The sequence below is a fragment of the Dermacentor albipictus genome, chromosome 8 (genome assembly GCF_038994185.2).
Source record: "Dermacentor albipictus isolate Rhodes 1998 colony chromosome 8, USDA_Dalb.pri_finalv2, whole genome shotgun sequence".
Lineage (NCBI taxonomy): Eukaryota > Metazoa > Arthropoda > Arachnida > Ixodida > Ixodidae > Dermacentor > Dermacentor albipictus.
In genome coordinates, this window is record NC_091828.1 from 99,245,002 (window position 1) to 99,262,666 (window position 17,665).

The 17,665-nt window shown below is 51.9% G+C and overlaps 1 protein-coding gene across 1 annotated transcript; it reads left to right on the forward strand.

Annotated features, from left to right (window-relative positions):
* Window positions 1-2,864, forward strand: LOC139048896 (uncharacterized). The gene has a single exon (XM_070523820.1). The coding sequence runs from the start codon at window positions 134-136 to the stop codon at window positions 2,225-2,227; it is 2,094 nt and encodes a 697-aa protein (XP_070379921.1). The 5' UTR covers window positions 1-133; the 3' UTR covers window positions 2,228-2,864.
* The last annotated feature ends 14,801 nt before the right edge of the window (window positions 2,865-17,665 follow it).

Genomic DNA, 17,665 nt, shown 5'->3' on the forward strand with positions numbered 1-17,665 from the left:
TACGCACAACGGGTGTGTCAAAAGCAGCTGGCGCTTGAGTGAGGGTCACAGACACCTGTCCCGACGAGAGACGGTGGCCACGTCGGCACCGAGGCGATCACTTGGACAGCCGTGCCTGGAACGCGGCTTCCCCATGGAGGGCGAGTTGGTTTCTGCCGAGCTGCTTCGTCTGAACTGCACGCGAGGCCAGAATCGCGTCTGTCAACTGCTGCGACACCTGACAGCCTGCAACAAAGTCTTGTGGCACGTGGGCCTTCAGCTACGCGAAGACACGAGAGACGAGCTCGGAGAAGTGAGCGTCGCGACTGTGCCGAGCATTTATCGCCGATTTCAGAGCGACACCGAGCAGGCGGCCATCGCCCTCCTCTGCCGCCTGATCGCCGATCACCGGTGCGTTGTCTCTGCGGAGCTGAACTACTCAGTAGCAAACACAGGTCCACTGGACGCAGTCCTGGCGTCTTCGTCGAGTCTGAGAAGGCTCAGAGTCATCGGAATCGCGAGCGACCACCCGGAAGACGCATTCTGCTCCTTGCATTACACTGACGAATTCATCCTCCACCATGTGCGAGCACATATTTATGCGAGAATGACGACCCCCAATCGCCTGCTCACACGAGCCGGTGCCACGCTCAGGTCATTGGACGTGGCCGCAACTAGAATGAACCGAACCGCGGCTTGGAAGCTCATCGACGCGCTCATCGAGAACTGCACTGTCACTGAACTCGTCGTCGGCGCCTGTGTCTTTACTTGCGGCCCCCGGAACCGACCGTCAGGGCGGTTTGTGCAGTACCTGACCAAGGAAGACGCGACGCTTCGTAAACTGACTCTGAGAGCGGTCTACTTCGATACCACACCCGGGTGCGACCTTCTCGTGCACGCCATCTGCGCAATGGAGACGCTGCAAGAGTTGGCGGTGCAGTTTCATGGCGGCAGCCGAGACTACGTGTACTTCATGAGAGTGATCGCCGGGAGCCGCAGTATCCGGACGTTAAGCCTGCGATTCACGGGTTTCCCCGATGGACTGATGATTGTGTACCCAACTGTACCCGCGTACACGGTGAACATTCACGCTTGGGCCTCGGCGTTGCAGAGAAACACAACTCTGGAGGAGCTGCTCCTCGACATTTCATGGTCCACAACCGCAGACTGCTTAGTCTTACTGCGAGCACTCGTGGGCAACCACTCCATCCGGAAATTGACCTTGCACAGTGTTCCCCACGACGGTGGCCTGCGCGAGGTCTGTGGCATCATACGGGAGTGCGGACTCGCCTGCATGGTCGGCATCGGGGACCATCGCGTAGGACCTCGAGATCTGCCAGCGATTTGGTACTGTCGCCGAGTGACGGCCGTCATTCTCATTTACGTATACTATCTCGACGCGACTGACTTTTTATTCGCCTTGGATGTCCTGGCTTCTTGCGACCACATCACATCGCTTACCGTATTTCTCGACATCTTCGACGACGACATTTATGAGTCATTGTCCGCTTATATAAGAAGCGCCTTTGCGTTGAAAGCAATTGAGCTGAGTGTCCGGGTCGACCAATTTCACGCCATCTTGTTTCGCGCCCGCTTTGAGACCTTCGATCGCTGTATGTCTGCCTTGTGCGAAGCCTTGTCTTCGAACCTCGGAATCACCAAGATCAAGCTCGAGTCGGCGGTACAGTTGCACACTGACGTCTACCCGGTGCTCGCCCGTGCCGCTACGAATCCACGTCTTCACGAGCTCTGTCTGAGAGGATTCAAGGTAGAATCTTGCGCGACCTTCCTGGAGTGTCTATTGCCAGGAATGGCACACAACTACAACCTGCTTCGCCTGGAAGTCTACGCTTGCGCACCGGCCAACGCCGAGATGTTCGCTGCCCAAGACATCGTGCGACGTAACTGCAGTCTCGTCGAACGAGCGACCAGATTCGTGTTGGGCGACCGCGACCCCTACGGCGCGCGGGCCTTCGAGATCCTCTCGGAGCAGCCGGTACTCGTCGACAGTGTTCGAGCCAGGGCGTCGCTAGGAGGAGAGGCCGAAGCTGCGGCCAAGGTCAGTGCCGTCGAGCGGAGTCTCGGCCTTACCGACCTTCACGAGTACATGCGCCTGACCGGCGTCGTCAAGACGCGGGTCGAGTGCAATGTCCGGCACGACGGCGGTATGCAGTTGGACAAATTGAACTACGACTGCTGGAGTTACATTCGCCAATACCTGCAGGTAGCCGACGTATTGGAAGCCTGAAGGGAGTTCAAGTCATTCCGTGTGTCGCACCTTCGCCAAACGGTGGATTTGGATTCTGCTCCCCAAGGAGCCCAATTTGCGCGTTCACAATAGAACATTCTATACCGTCTAACGTCAAACAATGGAGCGCTTGTCGCCACGTGCTTCGATGGTGTCGAGTGGTTGCGCTTCCTGATGCAGCGTGCCGTAAGCTAGTCAGTGACTTGCGTGTAGCAAACGGTATCAATCGGAACTCGCTCCCTTGTTGACTAATATCGTAGGCGACATATGTGACCGGAGATTAGTTTTTGGCAAAATGTGATTTTGCGACGTGGACTGCACGCGGCAGTTGTTTGTTTGAGCCATTCCGTTTCATTTTTCCGTATCCATTATCATGATAGTCATCTTATTCCTCTCATTTTATTCCTTTTCTTAGCACGCTTAGTCGCATGCCCTGGCTTGACACCCTGGGCCGTCTTTAACGTTTCTTTTAACGCGAACATCATTGTGACCTTTGGTATAAGTTGACTGTTTGTGTACGTCCCGTGTGCAAGCTGATAAACAGAGGGTTTTTTAATATCTTATCACTAATTTTCGTCTGCCGCCTCAGCGGCTTCCGGACAGGGCGATATGCCCAGCTGCAACTAATGACACATGGTGAGAGCATACCTAGAGAAGTTTTAATAAAGGTTGTTCCTTCTTAACATCAATCTTTCGTATGCGCTTCTGACTGCTTGTTTCATTGGACTGCTGATAGGCTGTTTGCCGTCGGCGTCTGTTGATGAAACGTTGAGACGGTTTCCTAAATGTAACATGCCAACGTTGCTTCAATGCAATCGCACCGAAATATACGCACCCTGGACTGTGTACATATGAATCAGGCACGTTTCCTTCGTACGAGTACTGGATCGCATCATCCCTTGCTGATTTGTACCAGCGTTTGTGCACATGCGATGCCGCGGCTAAAAGGTTTGCCAGCATCATTTGAAACTAGGATTGGCCATGACTTGACAAATGACTCTTATTTCTTGTTGACACTGCCATGTGTTAAAAGAATGAAAATTACCAGGCAGTTAAGCAACCGCGAAATCTTCGACAGCTTCTCATACAAATCCCCAGGCGTGCGTGCAGGTGCGCAAAATATTGTACGGCATAGTGCTAATGACGTCACTATTGACCCAGCAACGAGGCTTCGGACGAGCTCCGATTTACAGTCGTGACAATCTTCATGCTGCTTTTTTCCACGGAGTTACAACCAGGTTCAATAAAACCATCTTTAGCCTCAACAAGTCACTGCATTCCTCTACTATAACTGTTGTACGCTCGTATCAGCTGATGTGATTTGATGTTGACCAATGCTACCGCAACAAAAGCCTTTAATTCTATGTTTTTTATGTTTGTTAGTCTCTATCTCAGTGACACCCCTCATGCAGAAGAGCGTAGCCCGTGTAAACCTCGGAATATAGGAGAGAGTTCGAAAGCCGAAGAGGAAAGTTTGCTGACTTCACCGTAACTGTCTGCAGCGCGTGGTTGACTCCTCAACATTGGTCAGCGCTGTGAAAAAGGAGGAAATTGGATAGAAAGATGATGGGGGAAAGAAGAGTGTGTTCGGGAATACAAGAACTCGCGTCACATTGAGGTGTGACACGATCCACTGAACCACACTGTTAGTCGGGTCGCACAGGTCCGATTGAAACCTTTGCGTCTGTAACGGGGGGTGACGTCGAATGTTCCTACGCACCGAAGGCCTGACCGGTGACATCGACACATGAATCCGTTTAGCAAATACAATCGGGTTTCTCAAACGAAGCTTACGTTGGCTCACAAGTTTCCGAGGCGTTGTGTTTGCGCAAGAAAAAAAAAGCCACTTGTTTCCACAGCAGAGCAGTGGCTGGAAAGGGCGGTTTGAAGTGTTCGCAGCTGTGCCGGCGCCCGTGCGTGAATAATTACCAAGGATTAAAGCGGCATCGGCGCGCGATCACGCCACGTGGGCAACCAAGCAGAGCCATTTCGCTTCCTGCGGGGAGGGAAAGGGCTAAGAAAGCAGGAAAGGGTTTCGCGCCTGCCGCTCTGGCTTCCTTTCCGTTAAGTTCATTCTCGGAAAACGGACGCGATGGCCACGTGGTGTGCGCTCCCCAAAGAACTGGCAGCCTTCGACGAGTGGCAGCGAGAACTCGCCCGTGAAAGGGCTCGCCCTGGGCGTGCCGATCCAGCCGTTAAAGCCGCCCGTGCTCAGGCAATCCGACAGCAACTAGAAGAACCCGGGCTGAGTGAGCGGGAGGCCTATGCAATCCGGCACCGTTATCTGTGGGTCACTTTATCGTGACGAAGGTCCGGTGCACGCAGAGCAGGCTTTGTTTATTCCCATTTACCGGTAGGGGCAGGGCTGGTCCTTTTTTTCAGAGTTTTCAGAGTTTTTTTCACTCTATTATTCCCTTTACCTTCCCCCGCGCAGTACATTTGAGGTGACCTCCTAAGCGAGAGACAGTCACGATACTGTGCACTTATCTCTTTTCTCATTCTAAAATCACTTACTAATACTACTACGAGCCGGTATTGCACTAGCTTCGGGATCAGCCCACGTATGGGCAATGTTTAACGCCTGCTTCACCTCCGCCGTGGGTCGGACCAGTATTGCACTTTCTGGATCGGATCACGTATGGGGAGTAATTTACGCCTGATTCATCTCCGCCGCGGGTTAGGTCGGTATTGCACTAGCTTCGGGATCGGCCCACGCATTGGGAGTGCTTAACGCCTGTGTCATCTGCGCCCCTGGTCGAGCCGGCATTGCATGATCTTCGGGATCGGCCTACGTATGGGGAGTGATTAACACCTGCTTCACCTCAGCCGCGGGTCGCGCCGTTATTGCAACTTCTTCGGGATCGGCCCAAGTATGGGGAGTGCTTAACGCCTGTCTCAGCTCCGCCGTGGGTCGGCCCGGCATTGCACTATCTTGGGAATCGGCCCACGCATAGGGAGTGCTTAACGCCTGTGTCACGTCCTCCGCGCGTCGGCCCGGCATTGCACTAACTTCGCGATCGGCCCACGTATGGGGAGTGCTTAACGCCTACTTCACCTCCGCCGCGGATCAAGGCGGCGTTCCACTATTCTCGGGATCGGCCCACGTATGGAAACTTTTTTGCTTACCACAACGATACGAAAATTTCCTTGGACGGTCGAGGTATTCAACTTCACTATCAAAGAAAGAAAGAAAGAAAGAAAGAAAGAAAGAAAGAAAGAAAGAAAGAAAGGAAGAAAGAAAAGGAAAAAGAAAGGAACAGTTGCAATGCTACGGTCCTTCAAAGAGCCTCCCATGGTCGTCTACAGTTAGTGCATCGTGGGCTCACCTCCGGTAATTCCAAGCGCTATCGTTTTTTTTTTTCTCTAGCACAATTCACTTAAGGGACTCAAATTCTGGAAAACAGCCCTTATTCACTGAGTTATACCCTCGATGCGGGTTATTCCGAATCCTAGTACTAAAGTGAAACAACTGACAAATACTCCGTCAGTATGAACTGCAACTATTTCTGAATAATCTTTCATTTAAATGCTTCCCATCAAACTAAACTGTTCAATCCTGATTACATCCTTGCTCAGACCACAGAAGATATCTACAGAACCTTCCTATATTGCTGAAAGTTGTTTCGTGAAATATATGTATGGCGGCCTTCTGATCAACACCATTTCGATTCGCCCACTACGGTTCATATTGAGTTTTTATGCAACCTTTGCCCTGCGCCGAGGCAATGGTAGACAACTTGGTGCGATAAAGGCACATATGCGCAGTGCTGTCAATCATGTTTCTGCGTCGGGCAGTTCTAAAAACGCTTAAAATACGTCGTATACACAGAGCACGCGTGCTAGCGAAGATACGGCAAACCGGTAACACACATATCGCAGATTATGAAGAGCTCTCGAAAAGAATGCCACGTCTGTTATCATCCTAGCAGCTGGCCTCGTGACCCACCTCCTAAATTTGGCCGCATTACAAAGATTCGCCCGTATTCTTGCCTATGCACTGTTCACTATGCACTGTTCAATATAAGAAGCCAGAATTTCAAGCAACCGCACCGCTTTAACTAAAGAAGTACGCTCAGCAGAAACGCACGTTGGATTTCCATATGGCGAGGACTTCGGCAGTTCTCCCGTTTTCCTTGCTTTCACTGAAGTGCGAGAACGTTGATGCCGGGACAGTTATATTTTCCTGCACGCGGGGCCAGACTCGCTTCTGTCACCTACAGCAGCACCTGAGAGCCTTCAACAAGGTACTGTGGAACCTGGGCCTTCAGCTAAGAGAAGATCCACGGGGCCAGCTCGGGGACGTCAGCGTCGCGACAGTGTCGGGCGTTTGCAAGATATTCCCGTATTGCACAAAATGCCAAAGCGACCAGGAAGCACCCTTCGCCTTCTTGCGCTGCCTGCTCAGAGTACACCGATGCATCGTCTCTGCGGAGTTGAACTACGCCGTGGCGAACGCCGGCATGCTTGCCGATGCTACGGAATTTTCGTCGAGTTTGGAAAGACTCACCGTCTTCGGTGTCGCGACCGATCAGCCAGAATTATTCCACGAGTTCGCCGCCAAGGCCTACTCTCTGGAATGCAGGGGAGCGATCCGGTTCCCGCAAGGCCACATGCAATCCTTGGACAGCAGGAAGATCCCCGTCCGCTTGCTGGAACAATGGGACGCCCGACTCACGTCCCTTAACGTAGCGGAGCTGCAAATGAGCCAGCTCTCGTCGAGGAAGCTCGTCGAAGCTCTCATCATGAACCACACCATCACGGACGTCGAAGTCGGAGACTGCGTCTTCGCTTCCGGTCCGTTGTACGGGTCATCGCTGTCGTTCGAAGATTATCTGCTGAAACAAAACGCAACGCTCAGGAAGCTCACTCTGAGAGGGCCGCACTTCAATAACGAATTCATCTGGTTGCAGGCGCTGGCCGAAGCCATCGCTGCAATGTCGACGCTGCAAGAGCTAGACGCCAAGTGGCTGGGGACGAGCCGTTACTGCAAGCAGTTTGCCACGGTCGTCTCGCGCAACCGCTTGCTGCGCTGTTTGAGGCTGCGGCTTGACGCGATGGCCGAGGTAACGGACGAGCTGCAGCGTGACGAAGGCGTAGAGGCCGCCGACGATCGATCCTGGATCTCGTCGCTGAAGGAAAACGACTCGCTGCAGAAGTTGGACCTCGACGTCTCCTGGTCCACAACCGAAAACTGCTGTCTCTTACTTGAAGCCCTCGCGAACAAGCAGTGCCTTCAAAGCGTGACGCTGCGTAATCTTCCGGATGTTGACAGGCTGGAAGAAGTCTGCAGCGCGATAAGGAAGAGCGGACTTGTCCACAAGGTCGGCATCGCGGACTATTACGTTGAGCACATGGATACGCCGACGCTTTCCGACTTTCCCGAGGTGACAGCCGTCACCGTGTATGTGCCGCACTCCGAAGACGCAGCCGCTGTGCAGCGTTTCTTCCATCACTTTGTGGCTTACAACGGCATCTCATCACTTCGCGTGTCTGTAGATTTCTCGGACGAAATTCTTTACGCAACACTGGCCACTTACATAAAACGTGCGTCCGCACTGAAGGAAATCCGGGTGGACATCGATGTTTTCATCGACGACGACTGGGACGATGAGCCTCTAGCTCAGCCTATCTCCGACATGTGCACGGCACTCCGCTCGAATCTAAGCCTTACCAAGATAAGCTTGGAGTGGTCGGTAAATTTACGTGACCAGGACTGTCAAGCGCTCGCTGACGCCGTCTTCGGAAACCGACGCCTCCACGAGCTCACGCTCAAACTCGCAGCAGACGATAACAGAGCAGCCTTCCTGCGCCATCTCTTGCCACGATTTCACCATAACTACAGCCTGCTTCGCCTAAAAATTCCCTTCTGCGTAAAACCTCACACCAACACCACCTTCACAGTCCAGGACATCGTTCGACGCAACTGCAGCCTCGTTGAGCGAGCGACCAGGTTCGTGTTGGGAGACCAGGATCCCCACTGCGCACGCGCCGTGGAGCTCGTTTCGGAGCACCCGAAGCTCGTGGACAACGTTCGACGCAGGGCGGCACTTAGCGACGAGGCCGCAGCCGTGGCTTTGATCCGAGCAGCCCTGCGGCGTCCGTGCCTCACCGACGTGCACGAATTCATGCAGTTGATCGGCGTCGTCCAGAGACGAGTCGTGTGCCACGCCCGAGAGGACGGCGTCACGCAGTTCGACAAACTGAACCACGAGTGCTGGCTGCACATTCGCCGGTACCTGACTGTAGCCGACGTGGTGGGACCCTGACACGCCCGTTCACCTCCGTACGACGCACACTACTGGTGTAATGTCATTCCATGATCATCTTCCAAGAACGCCCTCCAGACAACCCCTACTCCGGGGAGAGCCTTTACAGTCGTGAAAGTGTATGACGTTCACGGCGTTGCATCCACTGCCGCTCGGTCTCACGCTATACCACGAGCGGCACGTGCAACCTTCTACTTTGTTAACCGGCCGAACTCATGCGGAACCGGCATGGTACAGGCTGCACGAACGCTGCCCTCTCTGGCGAGCGCAGCGAACAGCTGTCCTCCACGAAGAGTGAACTGAGTGATTCACGTGCGGTAGCATGCAGGTGCCGGCATGCTCAACTGATTAGGTTGTATGGATAAGGCTGAACCCGTACCATCGGCCTCTAGCCGTGACTAGTGCTATAGCTTGTTCAGAAAGTGCAGGTGAATCAAATGGACCTATAATCTGCTGCAGGTCAAGATGCATGCACATCAGTCCACTGCTGCACGGTAAATCTACATGCACTTGAACTATGTAGTCTAACGATACACTGCCGTTTTCTCGAGGGTGCGCACCGACTAAGTTACTTACAGCAAGCGACGTACGAGCTCAGTGCTTCTGTTCACTGCTGAAACGTGGACTCGCCTTAGTTAAATGGCGCACGCCACTACGAAGGCCATATGTGACCCTGTTTCCAGTACAAAGTGCACCTGACGATAGCTGAAGCGCTTCGTACTGTACCTAGCGGTGCGGGCTCTCACCTTTTACTTGTATCCACTTTTATTTCTATCACACCGACATGCCTGCGTATAAGACACAGTTCGTGAAGCAGGTGTACGCGAGGTGAAACTTTCGCCAATAATCTTGTTGTTTTCTTGTCGACAGTCAGCAACAACGTCATTGTCCATCGTCTGCTTTTATCATCGTCTCCCTTCTCACAGTACTATGTCTCAAGTGCTCCACGCATCACGCCCAACGTGAAGCATTTCTGTTTTCGAGAATTAAGAAATTCTTCGCTTTGGTGCGAAATGGCAGGAGCATTATGAGTAACGTTTCGAATACCTCTCATATCTTTGAGTATCATTTTAAAAAAAAACTTGGCACAGCTGCTTTTATACGGTCGTGACTTTCCACACTTTTCTCAAAGTCCACGGCTGTCTCACACAATGGTATTGCAGGAAGTATGGCTAGTTGATAACGTGACGAGGGTTTTGAACTTGTCATATATGTTGCACAGGGCATGGAGTGCTTTAAAAGCGTAAATAAAGACCTTTGTTGCCACCGCCATTTTGATTCTCTGTTTTACATGTCCGTCTCACTCCGCCGTCACAGTAAGCAGTCAATGGTGTTGGGCTGCTAAGCACGAGGTCGCGTGATCGAATCCCGGCCACGCGGTCACATTCCGATGGGGGCGAAATGCGAGAACACCCGTGTACTCAGGTTTAGGTACATGTTAAAGAACCCCAGGTGGTCCAAATTTCTGGAGTCCGCCACTACGGCGTGCCTCATAATCGGAAAATGGTTTTGGCACCTAAAGCCCCATAATTTAATATAAGCAGTCAACACACTTGCCTAGTGCGCTCCAAGTGTTTGCTTTGGGCTGAACGGGCGATGTCTAGATAGCCGGTGGATGCTCAAGAATGGTCCTTGAATTTCTGGTTACATGTTGGTATTGTTACGCGTGGAAATACACAGACGAAAGAGGCTATTCACAGGCTATTTACACTGGAGCTAGGCCGACACTCGCTCGCGCCCAGGGCACTGACCAACTTCGTCGTTCTCGCGGCAGCTCGTCGCTTGAGCATCGCTCGATGATATCGTAATACTATACCCTCCCCCTCACCCCCCCCCCCGGTGGCAAAAGCGCCGTCACGGTGCTGTTAAATATCCAAGGAGCGTGGAGAGTTGAAGGGCTTGAGTCGGGCGACGGGCTCAATTTCACTGGTTGTCACAGCGGAGGACGTAGTGGGCGTGGTTAGAACGATTTAATATGTGACATCGGTCACTTTGCGAAGCACACTACATGGGCCTGTGTAACCGGAAAGCACTTTTTCACAAAGGCCAACTTTAGGCGATGGTGACCAAAGCAACACCAAGGTGCCGGGCACAACATGGACATCACGGTGACGGAGGTCGTAGCTTTGCTTCTGTTTGTCTTGAGGCACTTGTAGACGAGCGCGCGCAAGTTGGCGAGCATGGACAGCATGGGCGATTGCATCATGGGCCTAATAGCTAGTTGAAGCTGTGGCGGACGGAGGTACAGTGTCCAGTGGTAGCGTCGGCTCGCGGACATACAAGAGTTAAACGGGGAAAAGCCAGCAGTTTCGAGACGTGATGAGTTGTACGCAGAGGTAATGTAAGGTAGAGCCAGGTCCCAGTCACGGTGGTCGTCTGAAGCGTATTTGGATAGCATGTCTGTAACGGTGCGGTTCAAACGCTCAGTGAGGCTGTTTGTTTGGGGGGTGGTAGGAGGTGGTAAATTTATGCTGTATTGAGCAGGCACGCATGATATCGTCGATGAGATTGGCCAAAAAACGTACGGCCGCGGTCTGTTAGCAATTGACGCGGATCACCATGAATCAAAATGATATCATGTAAGAGGAAGATCGCAACATCAGTTGCGCAACTGGTCGGAAGAGCGCGGGTTACGGCGTAGCGGGTCGCGTAGTCCGCCGCGACTGCAACCCACTTGTTTCCTGATGTAGATTCCGGAAATGGGCCGAGAAGGTCTAAGCCGACACGATGGAAGGGCTCGGCAGGAATGTCGAGCGGCTGCAGGTAACCAGCGGGGAGCTGGGAAGGCTTCTTGTGTCGTTGGCAAAGTTGGCAAGCGGCGACGTAACGTCGTACGGAACGGGCAAGGCCCGGCCAAAAAAAAAGCGACGACGTACACGGTCATAGGTTCGAGATACACCGAGGTGTTCTGCCGTTGGTGCGTCGTGAAGCTCCTCTAGAACGGTGGAGCGGAGGTGTTTATGTATGACAAGTAGGAACTCACAGCCGTCCGGATGAAGGTTACGACGGTACAGAGTGCCGTCGCGGAGGACGAAGAGGCGTAAAGTGGCGTCGGCCGGAGAGTGTTCAAAACGGTCGATGAGTGCTTTGATCTACGCGTCACGGCGTTGCTCGTCGGTGAATTGAAGCAGCTGTGATACAGAGAATACGCAAGAAGCACTGCCAATTTTGAAGTCAGAGTCGTCAATAGGTTAACGCGACATGCTGTCAGCATCTTCGTGCAGGTGGCCAGAGTTGTAGAACACGGAATATGAAAATTCTTGTAGTCTCAAAGCCCATCGACCAAGCCCGCCCGTAGAATCATTTAGCGATGAGAGCCAGCAGAGTGCATGGCGGTCAGTGACTACGGAAAAAGGGCCACCGCAAAGGTAAAGACGGAACTTCGCAACCGCCCAGACAACAGCAAGGCATTCTCATTCTGTAATGGGATAGTTTCGTTCCGATATGGTGCTGGGAGACGGCGCGCATAAGCAATAGAGTGTTTTACTTGAGCGTCCTTACGGTACGCTCCGCTCCGAGTGGTCCTGCTAAGCCAAAGTGGAGCAGCGAAGCGACCGAAGGCGACTGATGTTCACACCGGCAAGCCTGGCTGAGCGCAACCCGCAAGTCGCAATCCCGGAGATTATCGTTCTCAGCGAGAACTCTCGGAATCTACGCGGAATTTGAACGCGACGCGGGAGGAGGCCGGATGTAGACACATGAAAGATCACTTCCGGTGCGCCGCTGATTGGTTTATCAGTTTTGCGACCACGGTCGCGCGACTGAGAAGTCGCGCAGAGAGCGACTGGCCCAAAATGGTCACTTTTCAAGAAAGGCGACCGTTTGCGACCATTTGCGACTGGTCGCTTTGCGACCAACTTGGTCGCGCGACCACTTTCAATCGCCGGTGTGAATGAGCCCTTAGTCGTTTAGCGTAGCGGAGCGCAGCTTTCGTAGTTGCAGCGCCCTCTGGCCGAATTCAGGATGATGAAAGAACATAAAAAACCATTTTGTAATGTTTACAGAATAAAACGGATGTATATAACTTCTTTGTTCATCAAGTATCTATACGTGGAGTTGTAATGCAATATCGGTCCATTTTATTGAGTGGAAAATAAAGCGTCGACTTTGTGAACGCCACGTGATAGCCAGCGATGTTGCATTCCGCATACAATCCAATCCTTTCTGACGCCAATGCGCCTGCGACGCTTTTGTTCACCACGGAGGAAGGAAACTCAGGAGAGGCCCTGACGTCACTCTTTGTGAAGCTAAAGTGAAGCCGGAAGTTGGCGTTGTTCATGGCGTTGCTCCGCCCATCGGGCCAGCTCTCCTCTCTTGTTTACATCTGTCGCGAAACCACGCCGCGCTGCGCGCAACCGGGCTGCTCGGACGCGCGCGCACTGCAGCAATACTAAACAATCGTTAGCACGTTAGCATGATTCCGCCAAAGAAGGCAAAATTTCCTGCGGATATTCCTTCGTCCGTTGCCGTTGCCGTGGGGCGGTACATTGCGTAGCGCGTTGCATGCGCGTTCATTTCACGAACTTTAGTTCTTGCTGTCCCACCTGGCCACAGCAACATACGGTAGAGCACGGTCCAGATAACGACGCGCTAAAAAACACGGAGACCAACGCAAACCTGCCCGCACGGCGCCTTTGCCACGGCACGAAGCCTACGGAGCAAGACGTGTGAGCCTACAGAACAATGACAAAGCCGCCATTGTGGCCTGAAAAGTGTGGCCGCTACAGCAAAGAAATTTTAAAAAAGCAAAACAGAGGAGAACCTACCACGTCATTTCCTACACACTTTTCTCCTAGCGCGTGGAGGGGCTATAGGGCCTCTCCTCAGTTTCCTTCCTCCATGTTGTTCACACTTTTTTTTTTAAATTACGGGCCTGGACTTCAGACTTTGAGCATGTCAAACTGCTTGCCATATGTTCTACATCTTCCTTCTATCGTCATCGTCACCCATCATGCACCTCTTTCTTCCCTCTTTCTTTCCCTCTTCCCCTTCCCCCAATGACGAGTGGCTGGCTAGAGGAATATACCTCAGGCCGACATCTCGGCATTTCGTGTCATTAAACTTCTTTCTCTCTCTCTCTATTTCCTTTGAGAACAAGTTGGGGTTGCGTTAGGCAAGTTACTAGCGTTCGCACCAGTGATGCCGATGGGAAGTGTGCTGGAGGACACCTTTCTCATGTCCACTTTGAAGTGGTCAGAGATAGAAGATTTGTTGTGCCAGGAAGTGTTCCAGTACACGAGCCGAGACCCGCTGTCACTGCATGGCTACCTCGACATCGATGGCATGGACAGAGGACAATTCCGCACGTACTTTCGCTTCGAGCAACATGATGTGCGAAGGCTGCAGCGTGAATTGCTACGGCCTGAAGTTGTGTCGACGCCGCGGTGTGTCAACGTTCCAGGAGTTGAGAGCCTCTGCCTAACGCTGCGGCGGCTGGCACATCCGAACAGGCTGCAGGAATTGGAGCCGCTCTTCGGGCGGCATTATTCAGCGATTTCTTCAGCCACTAATGCTGTGCTCGCACACATTGAGAGCACGTTCGGCCACCTCCTGCGAGATGTGAACAATCATTCCTGGCTCGAGCTTGCTCAACTGGAAGGCTTTTTTCCAGGTGTGCAATCAGCTACTTGCCAGGGTGTGCTCGTGCTCAGCTGTATCAGGTTTACTCGCAGGCTGTGAATTCCAAAGGGGCGCCGCTCCACAATTGCTGGGGCTTCGTCGACGGGACAGCGCGGGCCATTTGCCGTCCATCGAAGTATCAGAAGGTCCTTTCGGTGCACAAACGTTTTCATGCCCTTAAATACCAGTCCATCATGTGCCCCAGTGGGATTATCTGCCAGTTGAACGGCCCATACGTGGGCAGTCGACATGATGCAGGCAAGTTAACTATTTTGATTATTTGTATTATGCACAGCTAATCGCTACATGCTGTGCCTCAAACACATGCATAATGCAGTCACATCCGTGCGAGACAAGGCACAGGCTTGATGACTAGCTCCTTTGTTGAAACTGCTTCAGCGGCACTTGTTCAACTGCTACTCATCTTACGAGTGGCCTCGTGAGACAAATGTCCCATGTGGTGATACGATTGTCAACGTGGTTGTGATAAAGGCATGGTAAAATATAGTAAGGTCGAAATTGTGAAACAGTGACGTGTCCTAATTAACATTATAATGCTATGGGCCAGTTTTGTTTGTTATTGTGCAGCATGTTTTCAGTTTACATTTACAACAGGAATAATACTTATGAAGGTAGGATCATTACTAGAAGCAATGTAAATACCTGTTTGATTGCCAAGCATTTATCAAGCAACCTTGTTCTTTAATAGAGTACCGTGGACTGGGCTTGTTGCATGAAGGAAATACGCATCTAAAAAATCACACTAGGCAGCTTTCTCAACAAGTGCACAACGTTATTGGCAAGCCAGCTACTGTGCGCAGGTTGCAATATACTCATCAGTGATATCCTAAAGTAAAATGTGCTCCTATATTTTCAGGTATCCTCCGAAAGAGCAAGACATGCCAAAAGCTTGAGAAGCTGGTCAGAGGGCGCAGCTTTTGTCTTTGTGGTGATCCTGCTTATCCCTTGCGACCTCTGCTGCTGGAACCTTATGGCGGGATTAGCATAAACTTGCCGCAGTATGCTTTTAACAAGAAAATTAGCACCGTGAGGCAATCACTCGAACGGGGTTTTGGATACATGGCAGGCCTGTTTGCATTCCTGGATTTTCGAAAGAATCAGAAGCTGAACCGAAGAAATGTTTCTTGGATGTACAAAGTTGGTGCTACGCTTGCAAATTGTCACACCTCTATGTACAGTTCACAGGTCTCGCAGCATTTCGGGGTTTAACCCCCGCAGCTGGAGGCTTATTTGAGGCCACAGAACTCAGTCACACAGTGAAAGCACTTTATTTAAAAAGGCTCGCAATTTGCACTATCTTGCAATATCTGGCACTATTGCATTATCTCCGGGATCGGCCCACGTATGGAAAGCTTTTGCTTACCGCAACGACAGGAAAATTTTCTTGGACGGTAGAGGTATACAGTTTCGCTGTCAAAGAAAGAAAGAAAGAAAGAAAGAAAGAAAGAAAGAAAGAAAGAAAGAAAGAAAGAAAGAAAGAAAGAAAGAAAGAAAGAAAGAAAGAAAGAAAGAAATAGTTGTAATTCTACGGCCCTTCACAGAGCCTCCCACGGCCTTCAGTTCGGGCATCGTGGACTTGCCTGCAATAAGTTCAAGCGCTCTCGTTTCTTTTCTCTAGCTCAGTGCAATTAAGGGACTCAAATGCTGGAAAACAGCCTTATTTCAGCGAGTCATACACTCGATGCCGGTTATTCAGAATTCTAGTACTAAAGTGAAACAACTAACAAATACTCCGTCAGTAAAAACAGCAACTATTTCTGAATAACATTTCTTTTAAATGCTTCCTATCAAATTAAACTGTTCCATCTTCATTACATCCTTGTTTAGACAGCGCCAGCTATCTACAGAACCTTCCTATACTGCTGAAAGTTATTTCGTCAAATATATGTATAGCTGCCATCTCATCAACAGCCTTTCGATTCGCCCACTACTGGTCATATAGGGTTTTCATGCGATTTTGCCCTGCGCCTAGCCAATGGGAGGCAACTTGGTGAGATAAAGGCGCGTATACGCGGTGCTGTCAATCACGTTTCTGCGTCAGGCAGATGTGGAAACACTTAAAATACGTCGCATAAACAGAGCACGCCTGCCAGCGTAGATATGGCAAATCAGCAACACACATATCGCAGATTACGAAGAGCTCTCGAAAAGAATGCCACGTCTGTTATCATCCTAGCAGCTGGCCTCGTGACCCGCCTCCTAAATCTGGCCGCACTACAAAGATTCGCACGCATTCTTGCCTTATGTGCTGTTCACTATCGCGTTCCGCGCAGACGTCTCAAGGGTCACCAAATATAAGTTACCACAATTACAAGCCACTGGCCGCGTTTACTTAAAAAATAGGATCAGCAGGAGCACACGTTGGATTTCCATATGGCGAGGACTTCGGCAGTCCTCCCGTTATCCTTGCTTTCACTGAAGTGCGAGAACGTTGGTGCCGAGATAGTTATATTTTCCTGCACGCGGGGCCTGACTCGCTTCTGTCACCTACAGCAGCACCTGAGAGCCTTCAACAAGGTACTGTGGAACGCGGGCCTCCAGCTCAGAGAAGATGCACGGAGCCAGCTCGGGGACGTCAGCGTCGCGACGGTGTCGGGCGTTTGCAAGCAGCTCCATTATTGCACAAAATGCCAAGGCGACCAGGAAGCAGCCACCGCCCTCTTGCGCTGCCTGCTCAGAGTGCACCGATGCATCGTCTCTGTGGAGATAAACTACGCCATGGCGAACGCCGCCATGCTCGCCGAAGCCATGGAATCTTCGCCGAGTTTGGAAAGCCTCACACTCTTCGGTATGGCAAGCGATCAGCCAAAGCTATTCGAGGAGTTCGCCCGGTTGGCCGCCAAACCCTGCTCTCAGGAATGCATGGGCGTATTCAAGTTACCACAAGGCTACGACCACTCCTTGGACGTCATGAAGATCCCCGTCCGCTTGCTGGAACAATGGGGCGCCCGACTGACGTCGCTGGACGTAGCGGAGCTGGAAATGAGCCCGCCCACGTCGAGGAAGCTCGTCGAAGCTCTCATTGCGAACCACACCATCACGGACGTCGCCGTCGGAGAGTGCGTCTTCGATTCCGGTCCGTTGGACTGGTGGTCGCCGTCGTTCGAGGATTATCTGCTAAAGGAAAACGCAACGCTGAGGAAGCTCACTTTGAGAGGGCGACACTTCGCTAACGAATCCGCCTGGTCGCGGGATCTATCCGAAGCCATCGCGGATATGACGACGCTGCAAGAACTAGACGCGAAATGGCTCGGCACGGGCCATTACTGTAAACAGTTCGTCACGGAAGTCTCGGGCAACCGCTTCCTGCGCTGTCTGACGCTGCGGCTTAGCGCGATGGACGACGTAGCGATGGCACTGCGACGGCGCGAACACGTCGAGACCGCCGACGATCGATCCTGGATCTCGTCGCTGAAGGAAAACGACTCGCTGCAGAAGTTGGACCTGGACGTCTCGTGGTCCACCACCGAAAGCTGCTGTCTCTTACTTGGAGCTCTCGCGAACAAGCAGTGCCTTGAAAGCGTGACGCTGC

Coding starts and splice junctions, on each gene's coding strand:
- LOC139048896 (XM_070523820.1), top strand. CDS start 134: ATGGAGGGCGAGTTGGTTTCTGCCGAGCTGCTTCGTCTGAACTGCACG.